At 38.0% G+C, this 17,904-nt stretch overlaps 1 protein-coding gene across 1 annotated transcript; it reads right to left on the bottom strand.

Moving 5' to 3' along the window:
• Positions 1–5,378: 5,378 nt before the first annotated feature.
• Positions 5,379–16,355, bottom strand: LOC139742295 (cyclin-dependent kinase 10-like). Its single transcript, XM_071652874.1, has 12 exons — positions 16,265–16,355; positions 15,208–15,404; positions 14,418–14,490; positions 12,881–12,952; positions 12,327–12,429; positions 11,430–11,632; positions 10,401–10,530; positions 9,468–9,591; positions 8,700–8,839; positions 8,087–8,139; positions 6,664–6,739; positions 5,379–5,869 (listed from the first exon to the last, which is right to left on the bottom strand). The coding sequence occupies exons 2-12, from the start codon at positions 15,352–15,354 to the stop codon at positions 5,797–5,799; spliced, it is 1,194 nt and encodes a 397-aa protein (XP_071508975.1). The 5' UTR covers positions 15,355–15,404; positions 16,265–16,355; the 3' UTR covers positions 5,379–5,796.
• Between the last annotated feature and the right edge of the window lie 1,549 nt (positions 16,356–17,904).

The raw sequence follows: 17,904 nt of genomic DNA, 5'->3' as shown, positions 1-17,904 counted from the left end.
TTATCATTTTGTAAGCTTGGCTGCTAGAAGAAAACAGGAGTCTAATACGAAATTTGGTAAAAATATGCAACAATATTTATCTAGGATTAGATCTCAGTTCACTTTTACTCAAATTTCTCCAAATGATGTAATGAATGTTACAAAAAATATTTCGAGGAACAAAGCTACTGGTTTGGATCAAATTCCTGCCTGTATCATAAAAGATACTATTGATTTTATTGTCGAACCTTTGACCCACATTCTAAATCTGTCATTGAAAACTGGTAAAATTCCAAGTATATGGAAAAGGGCACGTGTAACACCTATCCACAAAGGTGGTGATAAAGACAACCCATCAAATTATAGACCGATATCAATTTTACCAGTAATGTCCAAAATATTAGAGAAAATTGTATTTAATCAAATATATTGTTACCTGTGTCAAAATGACATACTCAGCTCGCATCAACATGGTTTCCACCCTGGTCATTCCACTTTAACCGCATTGTGGTATTTAACAGATGAAATGTGTAAACAAATTGATAATGGAAATGTAATTGGTGTCGTTACTCTGGATTTAGAAAAGGCGTTCGATTTGATTTCCTTTGATGTTGTCATTGAGAAATTAAGATATCTTGGATTCGACTCACAAGCATTGCATTGGTTCAGTGATTATTTCACTAACAGAGAGCAGTCAACCTTGGTAAACGGAAACTTGTCAGCAAGTAGGACGGTTACAAGCGGAGTGCCACAGGGAAGCATTCTTGGGCCCCTTTTGTTTATCTTAGCTTTAAACGATCTGCATAAATCTGTCAAGAAGTGTGCGCTTTCCCTATATGCAGATGACACTTGTTTATATTTTCCTTCGAAGGATCCGTCTTGTTTACAGAAAACAATCAATGATGACCTAGTGTCACTTCTTGAATGGTTTAAAAGTAACGAATTATTGTTAAATGTAAACAAATGTCAGTTTATGTTGATTGGATCTAAACGGAATTTGCGAAATTTTCAGAATGTTCATCTTAACATTCAAAATACACCTCTGCAAAGAGTTTCAGAATGCAGATATCTCGGGGTCATTCTCGATGAAAACCTAACATGGACCCCACAAATTGAAAACGTTAGAAGCAAAACGCTTAAAGTCTTTCATGCAGTCAAGCGTATAAGAAAGTACATTGATAAGGATACCTCCCTGTTGTTACACAAAACTCTAATCCAACCCCATTTGGACTACTGTAGTGTAATCTGGAGGACTGGTCACTCGGGTCAACTACATCGATTGCAAGTTATTCAGAACAGATGCCTAAGAATGGTGCAAGGTGTTGGCACCCGTTACAATAGGGAAACTCTTTATTCTTCTCTTCAGGTCGACCGACTCAAAGAAAGAAGAGGAAAGCAAGCCTTAATCTTTATATTCAAACTGTTGTATAACCTTGCTCCAACAACTTTGTCCTCTAGTGTTCAACTCAGATCATTTGAAAATTACACTCTACGAAACTCAAATACTCAAATTGTGATGCCAAAACCTCGATCTAATTTTGTCCGAAATAGCCCATTATATGTTGCATGTAAAACTTTCAATAACCTTCCTGTTCATTTAAGAAGAATTAGTGACATCAAAAGTTTCTCGAGAGAGATCATGAAGTTAGCGGAAATCCCTTAATGTGTCCATAGAAGTATATTGATTTTCTCTTTTGTTTTTAATATCTGAATTTTTTCTTCTTTTTTTCTCATTGATCTTCTTTGTAACTTGTTCAGTGTTTGTTATATATTATTGTATATCATTGCATATGTTTGCATTTTCGCCGTGTGTATGTATACTTTGTTATTCGATGTGAAACACGGCCTTGCTGAAAAACAGCTGTCCAGCTGAAAGCAGGCTTTTATTTCCGTGTATAAATAAAATAAACTCAAACTCAAACTCAAACTCAACTCAATTGCTGATTACAGAACTATGACATGTATTGCAGGTATTTGTGATGAAGGGCAATGACGTCTTTTCATCTTTGAAGTTTTTGAGGGTCATACTCTGCCATTATAGGTTAGATATGCCCAAATATAGCTCAGTAATCTTGATACCTAGGCTACAGTAGGGCATTTCCTTTTGCTTATGTGACTGCCATTCAAAAACCTGTTGCCTAGTGCATGATTTCTTTGCTGCACAGGACTTGCACCGCTGAGGTGTTAGGACACTTCAAGTACAAATTCTGAACTCTTACAGTGTCACAAGTGGTAGCATCTGGGGAGTATTTCATAACGCTGTTCTTAAAGTTACAAACGATTTAAGAACGACTGGTGATCAGTTCTTGTGCTGAACTACAGAAATTCTGATAAGTATAGCATATCAGAACATGTTCCAGTCATTCATAAGTCGTTCGTAACTTTAAGAACAGCTTTATGAAACACACTCCCCCCCCCCCCCCCCAGGGTATATAAACTGAAGCATGGATTGCTCCAATATGCCAGTCATGGCCGATTTTGTAGGCTTGAAGAAATCTTGAGATCTAATCGCCATTAGACATGTATCCAGTCTGGTCAATAGATGACCACAATATTAAGTTTCCTCATTGATAGTTGATATTCAACCATGATCTCTAACCAGACCCTCACACACATATCAATCTTTATATAACTCCTAGATAGATCCTTGTCATTTGATTGGTTGTTTGCTCATGATAATTCATCCCATTTTACTATTACGTCATCATTCGTGCAATTGTGGCTCCATGAACCGTGCAATATTGGATCCATATTGCTCCATTACACGCATGCCGAGAGCCTGGCACACTATGCATGTAAAACGCTTGCGTTTGTAGTGCATATGCGACATTGCACAGGCGTAAAGCAATCAATGAGCACTCTCTTGATCTTGGATCCCGAACATTCTTTTTTGTTTCTAAATTAATAAAACATCAATAAACAAGGATCTATTTTAGGTGTTATATAAAACAAATATATTCGTGCACTCAGGGAGGTTCACCTCCCTGGTGAAATGGACAGAATATTTCATTCGGTGAAAGATTAAATTATTGATCCATTCAACTCAGCTTTGCCTCGTTGAATGGATCATTTGTGACCCTGCATCACAAAACCAACAAAAAGTCGCAAGAAATGGATTTTTAGTTAAGGGCAGATTCTGAAAGAGCAGACTCTAAGCTTTAAAATGATGTATAACTCAATTCAAATGGATTACCCTAACCTACCTAAATACTGGAAAGAAAGCAAACACTCTGGAAAAGTGTGAACTGAAAAAAGAGGCTCTGAAGTACAGGGTTTATTCTAGCGCTTAATCTTTCACCAAGCCGCTCTAGCTGGGCGATGAAAGGGACAAAACACAGGATGTCAACCACCGGAGCAACAACAATGAAGGAATTATAAGATTAAGCTGAAATTAAGCATGTTCTATTAACACTTTCTGTCCATGATTAATGCCAACTTACAAAGCAGTAGCATTATCCTTTCAAAAGGTTATATTGGACGTGAAAGTGAAGAGTGTACAAAGGATTTCAAGAAACGAAAAGGCACCTCTAGATTCTATACTCTCCCCCAAAAAGGGATTGTAGAAAAACTGCTGAAAACACACTTTCCCATTCGTGTTATGATAGCAAACTAAAGAATAATGTAGAAGAAAGATAGCTCTTTCATAAAACATGAAAAACTCCAGATTGACATAGTTGACCCATTTCACCTGTTTTGAGTCCTCACATAAAATCAAGGGGTGCGACTTTTTGTTTGTTTTGTGGTGTGAGGTCACATTTCATCTTTCACCTCATGAAATATTCTGTCCATTGCATTCATAAACATTCATTATTTGTATACCATGTTATATCAGCGCATTGCTTTGTCGGACTAAATTATCATCACAATTAATGACAGAATTTGTCATTGACCTAACCAATATCTTTGCATCAGCTAATGCAAATAGAAAGCACATAGAGAGTATGAGACATTTTGATACATTATAACTGAGGAAAAGAAGCAAACTATAGGAACAGTAACAAAGTAGATGTGGAAAAGTAGATTGTGAGGGATTGATGACCTTGTAATGACAGGATTTCCTAGTGATAGTAGAGTATTGGTAACAAGCCAGAGATACAAAAACAAACAATACAAAATAAAAGCAAAGAAAAAAAATCCAGCATGTCTTCACACTTATCAATCCCACTATCAAGAAACACACTTCATATCACAAAACCGCTGTAAATGACTCACAGTTACAGAGGCCACTGCATGTTCATATGGCCGTATTTATTCTGAAAGAGTTTTACTGTGCAATGACAATTACATGACACTTTTTTCATGTCCATAATTTTATCTCTGTCAACCAACTCCACTCAAAAAATTGTAAACATAATGAAGTCAACTTCTCATATGTTTGTCTTGTGAGAAATTAATATCTAGCTTTTTTTAAGAGTGCCACTGTATGAGTGTATGTTCTCTCCTAGACTACTGTAAAAGTGGATATTTTCGTGCTACTAATTTTTCGCGCTCAGCTGGGTTAGAAGAGTTTCATGTGTTTTTAATTCCGCGGAATCCAGACATCAAATACTGGAACATATGGCAAGCAAAAATATTCGCATGCTTTTATTTTCGCGCTGGTTTTGGATTGCGCGAAATGTGCGAAAACTTTAACACCGCGAAAACTTCACTTTTACAGTATGTGTATAAAGTACCTTCCAAACGATATACCCTGGGGTACCAATTGGAAGTCCATGATTTTGTTGAATGATTTCAACCTTTTCTTTTATGCTGTACCCTGGGTTACAAAAAACTGGGGGGAAACAATTTTTAGTGCATTACATTCTGTTCATTATCAAAAGTAGAATTCTAAGTGTCAATTTCTTTCATGTAATACAGCAATGCTATAGTTAAAGTGTGTTACTTCCTTTGCATTCCCTCAAAACCCTGTAAGCCATTATAATCAATTACATATCTGTAGGAAAAGATCAGGAATTTCATACCACTTCTTGCACAGATCAAATGACTGGCCCGACCTTTTCCATATAATTCCCTCAATGATTGTATAAAAAGGGCATTAACATCATTATTGTGATTACATTAAACACATCATAACAGCGCTGAATTTGCATTGGGATAGTTATCGCAATTGCTAAAATATGGCCACCACAAGAGAAACAAGTAGCGGTACATCTAACAAACATGAGATGGTACTAACCAATACTGTAACCCAGGGTTTGACAGTACCCTGCGGTAAAGTATGCCATATCAAACATCCTACTGTACTTTGTAGCAGTTCAAACATGCAGTCAGTTTGATGCATTTTCAAACAATTCTGGTCAGCGTTCTTCACCTCATTGCAAAATCAAGAGAAATCTACCTTCCAACTGCCTCTTGTACAAAAGAAAAATGGTATGAAATGCAAAATCTCTAGGGTTGGAAACTCTTGGGGGTGAAGATCTCTTTCCATCAGATGCAAAGAATTGCTGTGTCAAAGTTGAATAGAGTTTGACTGGAGGTGGGAACTCGTCACAAGTTAGCATTTCTGATTAGATGACCTTGACAGTTTGAGTATATCATAGGGGGTCACAAATAACAATAAATTCTTGGTCCTTATTTGGGAGCGATTACATGGAACCTGAACTCCTTTCATCTGGCACTGATCTTCTTCATGCATGTTCACAGCAGGTGTAAGGGCAAACATTTGGAACCTACAAGTCCCACAGTATCAAACACCTCAATCTCCACCAAGGATGAGAAGCCGCCTGGAAATGGAGTGTAGCGACTCCTCGTAGAATAACGAGTTCAGATGTTCCAACCAAACAAAGTGTTGTTGAACAAAAGTTTCATGGACCACTATCATCTCTTGCTCTTTTTGGAATCACTTGACCCAAAGGCCAATCCAAACTCATTCTTGCCATAAGGTGCAGGCCTACAGAGGAAAATGGAGACAAAATTCCAATACAATTAGAATGTATACATATCACATCTGAAACCAATTCCTTCCCTGGTGATATGTGTGTATTCTGGAGATTTGTAATTTTGTGATGCATTTTGAAGTCAACAGATATAAGAATAATAAAAGCACAGAGGATTTCATGTGGTCTGGATAACTGTATATGATCAATTTCCTTTTACACAAAGCAATATGTTTGTAAATTATCATTTGCAGGGGGTGGAATGAAGTTCAGTAATATTCCATGATTGTCAAAGATAATTAGACAATGTCTAGCACGTGCTCCATGGAGTGCCAAGTTTCAATAATTACAATTTATCGTGATACATTTTATACAAAACTCAATTAATTAAAACCATGCTATACCTTAGACTAGACCGACAAGTTCATTATTCAAAGTCTTAAAAGTGCTCTTATATGCACTTAAAAGTGCTCTTACATGCATAAAAACACACAATACACTGTCCAAGGGAAATAGAATAGGCAGTTTGAGAGAACAACAACAATAACAGACAGACTGACTTGAAATATTGTTTAACCAGAAATTTACGCACGCATGAAACTTTCGCAAAGAGCCTAGATTTGAGAACGTAAAATGCACACAAAAGGTTTTGTCTGCACAATGCATTGAAGGCCAGAGACACTTCATGAAAGTTTCATGCCGCCAAAAAAGCCATCAGCTCCGATTCGTGAAAGTTCTATGTCATGACTGCTTTTGGTTTTACAGTAGATAAAGGTAGAACGATATGGACAACTGGATATAAACCTACCGATGCTCTGGTCGAGTGGCTGACTTCCTCTTGTTACGGTGCTGAGGGAACGTTGGCATTAGTTCCTTATCACAGGCTGTAAACAGAAGAGATACAAGATAATCAGATACATACAGATTAACCAAAAAAAAATCTATTTAGCTCATATGGCTTATCTGAAGCTGACTGGAAGAGCCATGCTAATCCCACTTACTGTCTACAGAGATAGCACTTTATACAATGGTTACACTAGAAGTTATCACAGTAACTGGTCAGTAGTTGCATGCATGCAAGCATGTGTATACATGTGTGTGTGTGTGTGTGTGTAAATGACAGGTAAACTAAAGGGTTCACAAAATAAATTTGTGCAAGATGGAGTAAATGTGTCATAAGAAGGAGTCCTTCCTCCCAACCAGTGAAAGTTTGAATCAAATCTCCAGTGTGAATCAGAATGTTCAAAATAACAGCAATATCCTCATATGTAAAATAAAGCAATCTGTTCGTTTATTACATTACTGCAATGCTATTTTGAAGAAAAAAAAAATACAAAACACATTTCTAAAACAGAACTTAAATTTTTCCTGTAAAAGGGACAAAAAAACAACAACCCCTAAATAAAACAAAACAAAGAAGTCACCTTAAAGGGATAGTACAGTTTTGGTTGAGACTTAACTTCAGGTTTTTATCATTTTTTTGGTGAGATAGTGAGAAACCTCATATGAAATATGAAAGAGCATGTAATTCCATGAGGATTTCAACGTTTATTTGATGAAAATTGATTTTGAAATGGCTGAGATATCCAAAACAGAGTGATCCTAATAAAGTGTGGGACCCACATTTTATTACGATCATTTTGTTCTACTTTGTTTTTGGATGTTTCAGCTATTCCAAACCCGATTATCATGAAATAAACTTTGAATTCCTCTTAAAATGGTATGATCTATACTATTTCATAAGTGCTTTCTTGGTATCTCGCAAAAAAGTTAAAGCCCAATTTTCATCTCCACCAATACTGTACCATCCCTTTAAAACATGAGAGATTATTATAAACATGCACACCCTCTGAATTTACGCATGGCTGTTTATCTTACACTTATGACAGAGCATGATAAAATTCTATTTATTCATGCTTTAATTTAAAAGCACAATAAGTTGAAGAACAGATGAGTGTTTCTGATAATAGCACTACACATACGTATACTCAAAGCACAGAATATCAGAGCTGCAAAGACTCCCCCTTGCTTTAGTTGCCTATTAAAGTTGATTTGAAATTTCAGAATTAGGCCCTCTGCCACTATCCTATCTCAGTCTAATGTTTTATTTCCTTCTTTGAGTAATCTCTATATGACACTTCGCACACAGAGATATGCTTCAATGGTAGCAAGTATTGTCTTCCCTCAATACTATAGCAGGTTGACATATTACAAAGAGAAGGCAAACTTACGAAGTGGTTGCTCCTTGAAGTAAGAGCTCTGCAAGCTTTCCTCAGCTGTTGCTCTGCAGATCAAAACAGCAGCAACAAAGATAAAGAAAAGAAATATTCATTGCAAGGATTATTCTGAGTACAAACACCTCTTAAGCTAAAGACTCTGAAAGTGAAGATTTCTGAAAATCCTACATCATTTTGAGATGAAACGATAACATGACAAAGGCGTACCCATTCATTTTCATGCACAATTGAAGCTGCTACTGTTAACTAATTTGACAAAATCATTATGAGCACTTGTCTGTAGAAGTGTTGTTTATTTCATTAAGTTAACAATAACAAATTTGGCCATTACAAGGAAACGTGCTTACCTATGGAAACTGTACCATTTTTGTGTGTGAATGCTCCAGTCTAGACAGGAAATTATCACCTCTTCTAATTCACAGCTGCTCATGACAAGACTAAAGTGAAATATTGTCTGTATTCATTACTATGAAAGAATTACATGGGGTGGTTGACATTTAGGTTTCCTAAAAAAAAAAAAATGTGAACCCAGGTTACAGCTCATTAAACTAAACCAAGACCCCCTTTTATCAAATATGTCTCTCAGTATCCTTTGGTGTGCACAGACCTTTTCTTTGGGTTGTACATGAAAAGGAAGTTGAGCAGTCGGAGGCCAGCCTGAGACAACCACTGTAGCTTGGCCTTGAGGTTATTGTATGGCTGCTTCTTGAGGGTGAAGTTCTGGAGCAGCGGCAGTTCTGAGAATCCCTGATGATAGAACACAGATACACACATCCTCACATACATAAAATCATAGTTGTGTCCCTGTTTGACTGTTTTGTAGTTTGATACATTAAAAAAATGAATAATTGTTTTTTTCCTGAACAAAAAGGAGAGGGAAGGGTGATTGAAAGCGAAATTCATGTAATGTGAGTAAAGTCAAGTCAAAATCTGAACAGGTGATATAATCTTGCACAAAGATAAACATATGCTTGCACCCACATTCGTTATGGTGATCATCCTTTCTCTGTTTGTGCTTCCCTTTTCTGGAACAACCTCCCTACTCTACCTCCATTAAAGTTTCAAAATGGAAAAAAAAAACCCACTTATTTGGAGAACAATAGCAATGAAATATGTGCAACTTATGGATTATTTTGTACTTGTTGATTTAAATTTTTGTTTTTCCTTGTAAAGCACTTAGATAAATTTTGGTCATAGGTACTATCTGAATTTTTCATATTCTCATTATCATATGCTAAAATGATTTTGACAGTACATAATAGAATTCACTAATGGCTATATCACTATATCTATTCCTATCTGCTCTACCCACCAACCTATGTATGTATCTATCTACACTAAATAGTATATGTGCACTGAGAAAAGGTGAGCATACTGGCCAGATGCTGTCGTTGGGCGTCCCCAAGAGGTCAATGATGTAGTTGATCTGATGGAGCTCTGATGTTCCAGGCATGAGGGGCTTATTGGCCAAGAGTTCACCCATAATGCATCCTGCTGCCCTGGAGTTGCATTTAAAAAAACAAACAAACAAACAAACAAAAAACAGGGTATACATAACACATTTCAAACAACTACTAAAACAACACCACAAGCACAATCCTTTTAAGTAGTGGTTACACCTGTCAGAGACTTCTTTGTGTGTGTGTGTGTGTGTAAATTCAATGTAGTCTTCAAATAGTTCATATGTTAGTTTGAGATGGTATGATGTAGATTGAAGCTCATCAGGCATTTCACAGTTCTGAAGAGGACTGCTGAGGTATTCTTTCATATGCGAGGTCTCTGAAGGACTGTGCAGAACACTATGGGGCTCAATCGTTTTGACAAACTGACTGTCCATCATCAGAAGTGAAGAATACCAACAGCTCTTTGCTGAATTATCACATATGATGCGATCTAAGCTATCTACATGCACATCAAATTTGAAATCTGTTGTTTGAAGTCTGCATAGATCTTGAAGCAGCTGGGTCAGTTCTAGAAATTTCCTGTACAGACAATTATCTGAATGTTTGCAATACTGCAAATAACTGTTCCACTGAGCTGCAGTGTTCAGTTTGTGTGGAACATGAAATAACATTGTCTACAGTATAATTATCAAAACCTTTTTATGTCAACAGCTTTTCACTTCAAATAAATAGTTCATTTGGTTGTTTACTTCTCCTACCTATAACATAATCTTTGTGGCAATTGCCTTTTTTTTTTTTATCCAACGATCCGAATGAATGACCACGAATAAAATTTTAATTCATGAATGAACACTGTCAATGCATGAATATATCACAGGGAATATTATCTGGTTCATTTTCCTTACCACATGTCGATGGCTGTTGTTTGTTCTGGTGAACCAAGCAAGAGCTCTGGTGCCCTGTACCACAAGGTCACCACCTTTGGGGTCATAGGTCGCACTGGGAGACCATACTTTCGTGCAAGACCAAAATCCGCTACATGAGAAAAGTTATAGACAAAAGTATGATATACATTGTTGGAAAGTATGCCAATATAACAAGCAGGAATTCATTAATCAACAATAATAGCAAAATGCATCGACATAATAATGTTATTTAATGTTGTTATTTCTATTGCATTATTTCTTTCAATGTTTTTATTTTTCCTTTGTCATATAATAAATTCCAATAAAGTGATGATACACATACTTCATCACATCCTCTCTGTGCCATACAAAAGGGAATATAACCAAGGCAACAATGTCAGACAAAACACACATAAAATCACATCTTCTCTAATAACTATTTTCTAGTGAAAGCAGTGAAATCAGAGACATGACAATGAACTCACAAATAAACAAGACTATCACAAGATGGCCATGTTTGAGTGAAATTACTTGATGCATTATGGAATGTTTCTTTTTGAGTTGGGATCATACACGAAATACAACACATAAAAAAGGGTCAAAGGAAGTCCACTCAATCTGTCAACCTGATCACTACCATTAACTTTGTCATTCTTCGCAATAAGGTGACAAAGTCCTCTGTATCTTAACAGCACAATATTCCTCCCCGACAGTTGACATAAAAATATATAATATAGGCATCTAACTGCAACATAAAGTAAATGTTAATACTGAGGTAAAACACACCATATTGCTGTGTAGACAAACACCAGTTTACCGTACTCACTCACACCAACTACCGGACGCATTTGATGAAGTGTTTTGTCAGATTTTTTTTTTTTTTTTTTCTGGCAAACTATGAAAAGCTACTGAAATCCTTGCTTCTGATTGGCTGATAGCAAATTTGTCAGAAAAAAAAAATGTGACAGAACACTTCATGAAATGCTGCCTGATATCTGTTGAATCCCTTCAAGCTCCACCTGTACTCACCAATCTTCATGCAACCTTTATCCGTGAGGAGGAGGTTGGACACCTTTAGATCACGGTGGATGATGAAGTTGTCATGGAGATAGCGCAGTCCTCGCAGCATCTGGAGGGTGAGACACTTGACCTGTGCCTCCGTGAAAGGTGAAGGCATGTTGTCTAGGAGACTGGCTAGGTCCTGCTCACAGTACTGCATCACCAGGAAGATGCTACATTATTATTTTTTGGGGAAAGAAATGAAATCATTGTGATTTTCAGCTATTTTGATGCAGAAACACATCAAAACATTGTATACTGAGGATCAGAAGGATACTGTCTCAAAAGGCTTTGAAGAGTTACACCCCAGGACACCAAAAAAAAAAAAAAATAAATAAAAAATCCTCACTTGCCTAAATGGATTATTGGAAAAGTGTCCTATACATTTCATGGAGAGTAGCCCATCCTATTTTACTTGCCAAGAATTTCAGGCAAACGAGCACTTGGGTCTTTACCATCTTGCACCCATCTATCTTTAAGCTGATGACCTTGCTTTCCACAAGCTTCACTCTATTTTCTTTTTTCCTTTGAGAAAATTCTACAGGAACTCTTATAATTATATAAGCTGGCATTTGTTTTTATGCATTATTTTATGTGTTATTTTGTGCGCTATTTTGGCATTTATCTGAGCAAGGACAACGCTGCACCTACATCTAAACTTGTTTGAGATAAATACTATCCTAGATGAAGAAACATGTTCTGATGGTCCCCTCAAGAATGGATGGAAGGTTGAGAACAGGAGATACAAGGTAGAGAGGACCAAAAAACAACAACAAAATAATGAAGTTGAGGAGAAGAAAGTCCCAAATAAGCATTGAAAACTCTGGTCTCAAATGTGACTTTAATTTTTTGGACAAGGTCACTGACCTGTCTAGATGCTGTCCCACTACCACTTCCCTCAGCTCCACGACGTTCTCGTGTCGCAGGTTGATGAGAAGATGGATCTCCCTCAAACTGCTTATGGGTAGACCTGCATGCAATTAGGGTCAATGGTTCAACATGTGTGTCATCGGCAGTATGACTCTAACCTTCCACAATGTTGATTATTTGCAATTCATGTCAGATATCTTAAGTCTCACTGTTTGTGTATTCAATACTTCTTCAGGAATGAGATTACTAAAGCAGATACATCTTCACATTAAAAAAAAAAGTCATGCCTTTTAGTCACTTCTATAGTTAATGTCCTTTGATAATAACACTTGCATTTGCTTCAAAACACACCTTATTTTCTTCCTACGATAAGAGTTACAATGCTTTATTATTTCAACAAATTTTAGAATTTTAATGAACAGGCTACATGAGGGCAAAAATTAATAATATTTCATGTAGTTCAAACAAGTGTTAAGTACCAATGCCATTATACAACAAGGTGAAAGGCACACAATGACAGATGTCAACTTTCTCATTAAGAAATGCCTTACCATCCTTTTCTTTTTCCATCCTCACTTTTTTGAGGGCAACAATCTCCTTGCTCTTCATGTCACGAGCACGATCTGAGAAGAGAAACATCGGAAAGTTTGTGACTCACAGTAAAAAAGTAGAAATTACGCGGTGCGTAATATATGTCCCCGCCAGAAGTAGCATTTAGTAGCAAAATGTACAATATCGGTAAAAAGATCAAGGTCAAAGGTCAAAGAAGTCAAAGGTCAAAATTCTATGTAGAAGTTTTGAAGCCCTCACCTAGTGCCATCACATAAAGCAAACGGAATTGAAATCGGGTTAGAAATGGCGAAGGAGTAGCATTTTGTAGCCAATGTACAATATAGGTAAAAAATCAAGGTCAAACGTCAAAGAAGTCAAAGGTCAAAATTCTGTGTAGAAGTTTTGAAGCCCTCACCTAGTGCCATCACATAAAGCAAACGGAATCGAAATCGGGTTAGAAATGGCGAAGGAGTAGCATTTGGTAGCAAAATGTACAATACAGGTCAAAAATCAAGGTCAGAGGTCAAAGAAGTCCAAGGTCAAAATTCTGTGTAGAAGTTTTGAAGCCCTCACCTAGTGCCATCACTTAAAGCAAACGGAATTGAAATCGGGTTACAAATGGCGAAGGAGTAGCATTTTGTAGCAAAATGTACAATATAGGTCAAAAATCAAGGTCAAAGGTCAAAGAAGTCAAAGGTCAAAATTCTGTGTACATATTTTGAAGCCCTCACCTAGTGCCATCACATAAAGCAAACGGAATCAAAATATGGTTAGAAATGGCGAAGGAGTAGCATTTTGTAGGCAATGTACAATATAGGTCAAAAATCAAGGTCAAAGGTCAAAGAAGTCAAAGGTCAAAATTCTGTGTAGAAGTTTTGAAGCCCTCACCTAGTGCCATCATATAAAGCAAACGGAATCAAAATCGAGTTAGAAATGGCGAAGGAGTAGCATTTTGAAGCAAAATGTACAATATAGGTCAAAGGTCAAGGTCAAAGGTCACAACTGAAATTCTGTATAGAAGTTTCAAAGCTCCCATGTAGTGCTATCATATAAAGCAAACAGAATCAAAATCGGGTTAGAAATGGCAAAGGAGTAGCATTTTGAACATTTTGATCACACACGGACGCACAGACGGACGGACGGACGTTACGACGGACAGACGGACAGACGGACACACACACGTACGGAGCCCGTTTCATAGTCCCCTGCTCAAACTCGTTCGGCGGGGACAACAATTGGCATGCATTTAATACATGAGTGACAGGCACATATTTCTTACTGTAGACATGATTCACTAGGACATGACAAACATTTTAATTGACATCTTACGGTAACTTCATGTATCTCACGTTTGCATGCACAGTTGTATGGCTGATTCAAGAACAAACCAGCATCACACAAGTAGAACTATGCAAATTTAAGGTCAAGTATTTTCCATTTTAAATCTCACAATATACTTAACTTTTTGCTTGTAGCTACAAAGGAAAGTGGGTAATATTTGCATCATGGAATATGTGATCCATGTATGGTACTCACACACAATGCCATACGTCCCTTCACCAACTCTGTTGAGCTTTTCAAACTCAGAGACACTTCTGCAGAGTCCAAGCTGGAGTAAAAAAACACCAAACAAACAAGAAGTTAACATTTTATAACTTATCAAATTGCTGCCACTTCCAAAGATCATTCTCATACCTCATGAAAGGAAGCCTCACAAATATATCATCCTAACTTCAAATCTTTGAACGTATAACTGTACATTTAATCTGCAAGTAGCTTGAGAGATCCACAACACAGGTCGTTATATAGTTTACATGGCACTTCCTATACAATGTAGGTGATCAATTATGACAAAGCTCATGCCACAGATTGAGCAGTGTCTAAAATATGTAGCAATATTTCTGCTGAGTGCATGGAAAACATGTAAACCCTAAGAAATAATATAATGTAATATTCAATAAGGTACATTCTCAGTACATGTTTTGACTGTGGTGTTTATCAGGTAAATCTAAATCACTAGGCCTACTGTCTGAGGGACTGCTCAAATGAACTTCTGCAGTCATGTGACAAAAGATGTCATTAAGAAAGAGAAATCTCTGTATTCTTCCTTTTTTTGAAAGCCAAATAAGCAGATCATAAAACCACAAGTGATGATTAAACAACAAAGTTTACGTACACTGTACGTCAATCAAGTTGCAGGTTTCAGTGAGGCAAATCATGAAATATCCAGTCCAATGTAACGTTAGAAGTCCAAGGGGTAAATCAAAGATCTACACTGTTCTACTCTGTACAAATTACCAAAATAGGCCTAAAAATTTTCCCTTACTCTGTCTTCGTCAGGAATCTTCATCTGCTGACCGGTTGCTATGGAGGTCAGGTGGGTCACCTTTTCAGACAGGCTTGTTGGAGACATGCTGTTCTCTGAGGACTGGCGCCTTAGATTGCTGGATGACTGGTTGTCGTGGCTAGTCATCTTGCAGTGTGCAGTGTTTCAGTAGATCAGCCAATGATAGAAGATGACCGCTTCAGTTGATGGAAACCAAGCAGTGATCACTCATACTATGGTATCATTGCACTGGGCAAAGAATACATGCAATAAATATCAAATAGTTCATATCATAGTGATCTAGACAACTCTACCTAGTAGGCCTATACATTAACTTGGTCGGCATGGTTGCAATATTTCTGTTCGCTACACAATTTTGTGACAATGTCTTGCCGTTTTGACCAAATAAAAGATCGGTCTGTAGGCTATCTTGTTGTCAGTGATACTGATAAGATATGTTCCGCGGAGACTCGAGACTGCGTCTGGCTTCAGTCAGGGAATCCCATAAAATATTGTAACCGTTAGGTGGTTTCTATCATGATTTCCCCCCTCCCCCCCCCCCAAAAAAAAAAGGGGAGTATCAAATTTAGTAGAGGCAGAGCTATACCGTATGTGTCACCAAACTGAACAGTAAAACAGGAGGCCTGGAGATGTGCCCCTAAGGCCTACAGTGTAGACCACGTCTACCTGGTAGAATCCATCTAACAATAGAACAGAACTTTGCTACACTACACCATTACAGTAGAGGGTTCTACTTCTACCCTACTATATAAACACCCCCACATACCGCGCGCGATCGCGAGCGAGCTCGATAGCTCGAGCACGGTATCTCGCGATCACCTCACCGGGCTTTACACGAGAGTAACCGCACCAGCGCAGCGACCCCAACACTTACTTGTACCGTGTTACTAGTTACAGCGCCCCGCGCCGCGGGGTGCGCGGGGCGGCGTTAACACGAAAGCACAGGTGCAGGCCAGGCATTGCACTGATTCACGTTTCCTATTCAAACACCTGCTAAATGTTAGACCTAACCTACAAAACAAAATGCAATTCGTACCTGAGCGTTAGTGTTTGTGATGTCAGTACTTGCGTGGTGAGTCACAAGGGATATCTAGGCGGATTGGTTGCAGAGATAGTGGCAATTGAATAACAGTCCAGCTCGTAGCAGAACCAACACACAATTCTACATGGAGGCTGCCATATTGCATTTACGGTGCATTGCGGCAAGCGTGCGTAGAGGGCGGGCTTCAATTACTGACGAATATTACACGATCAGCAATCACCAGCTGAACATCAACACTGAGATCTCCACAGACCTCTCAGCTTTACATCGATCCCCTGGGTCTGGCACCATCTTGTCACACCACAGGGGCGAATCCACGAATTTTGTAAAGGGGGGAGGGGAAACTAATATTTCTGGTGCCACTTCCGGGTTTCATTTCATTTTTTCTTTAAATATTTTTTTATTTTTTTTATTTTTAAAGAAATAAAGGGGGCGTGCGCCGGGTGCACCCCCTCTGAAATAGCGCGCTAATTTGCGATCGCGAAAAATATCTCGAGCTTGGATTTTTATCGGGCTGATGTGAAAACGCCTAATAAGAATCTTCCAATCGCCGAAGTTTACGGAGAAGCGGTGTATTCAATTCAATTCAATTCAATTCAATAGTGTATTTATTTCCATCATCAAAAAGAAAAGAAATATATATCGTCTCGACGCTTGTTACTATGTGGGGCAGGCTTTAACAAAGATCATCCTTGGTTTGACCATGGAAAAAGAAGCACGCACACAATGTAGACAAAATGCACTCTTAAGGCGTCGACTTGCCTGGAGTACGTTCGTTTGCTCAGTATTTAATTCTCCTTTTGAAAATTCTACTAGGTGTTCTGATTGTTGACAATAAAGAGAAAAAGAAAAATCATACAATCAGAGATTGAAATCAGCCATGATAAGAAAGTAATTATGCCTTCTCGACGCCTTATACACTCTAAAACATCCGAGTCAGAGCTGACCCGGAACTGGGTCCGTTGGGGCCATACACCATTCCGGGTCAAAAATGACTTGGAATTTGGTTATGAAGACCCCGTATGGGATCACCCTGACCCAATTCATGACTCTGAATGGGTCATAATGTGACCCCATTCCTTGTCATTTCTGACCCGGAACGGTGTATGACCCCAGCGGACCCAGTTCCGGGTCAGTTCTGACTCGGAAGTTTTAAGAGTGTAGGAGTGCATTGTATCCACACTGTGTGCTCCTTTTCCATTTTCGTTGAAGTCCACCTATAGCACACAAAAGTATAGCAACAAGCGTCGAGACAATATGAATAGTCGGTTTCTGTCATTTATTCAAATTCTATGAATGCTTTGTTTACAAAAGATCGCCTTGACAATTGCAAAGCTTTCTGGAGAAAAAACAACAACAACTTAACTACAGGGAGTGGTGAATAGGCCCAAAATGTTTCGTAACTGTAGGCTGTACAGGAAAATAAACATCCTTAAGTTTTGATATCATATATACTACATAAATTGTCTATTAGAGTAAGAAATGGACGGAGTGTAATGGGGGCTTGGTCATGATGGGGTATTATGTGTGGTTTAGTGTGGGGTGTATGTGGATAGACAGGAAGGAAAGAAGGAGGACAAGACTTCTGATACTGTGTTCAAGTGGCCCTACAATGATAAAGGCAAAATAGAGGC

The sequence above is a fragment of the Diadema antillarum genome, unplaced genomic scaffold (genome assembly GCF_040938485.1).
Source record: "Diadema antillarum isolate AM-2024a unplaced genomic scaffold, OU_Dant_1.0 seq00000994_RagTag, whole genome shotgun sequence".
Taxonomy (NCBI): Eukaryota; Metazoa; Echinodermata; class Echinoidea; order Diadematoida; family Diadematidae; genus Diadema; species Diadema antillarum.
The sequence above is the reverse complement of the archived record's forward strand: the minus strand, read 5'-3'. Positions and strand labels throughout refer to the sequence as shown.

Excerpts from the sequence above, each read along its gene's own strand:
- LOC139742295 (XM_071652874.1), bottom strand. The coding sequence starts at position 15,354 with ATGACTAGCCACGACAACCAGTCATCCAGCAATCTAAGGCGCCAGTCC. Across the intron at positions 10,531-11,429 it reads TAAAGGTTGCATGAAGATTG|CGGATTTTGGTCTTGCACGA; the intron begins GTGAGTACAGGT and ends TTTCTCATGTAG. Across the intron at positions 9,592-10,400 it reads ACAACAGCCATCGACATGTG|GGCAGCAGGATGCATTATGG; the intron begins GTAAGGAAAATG and ends ATGCAACTCCAG.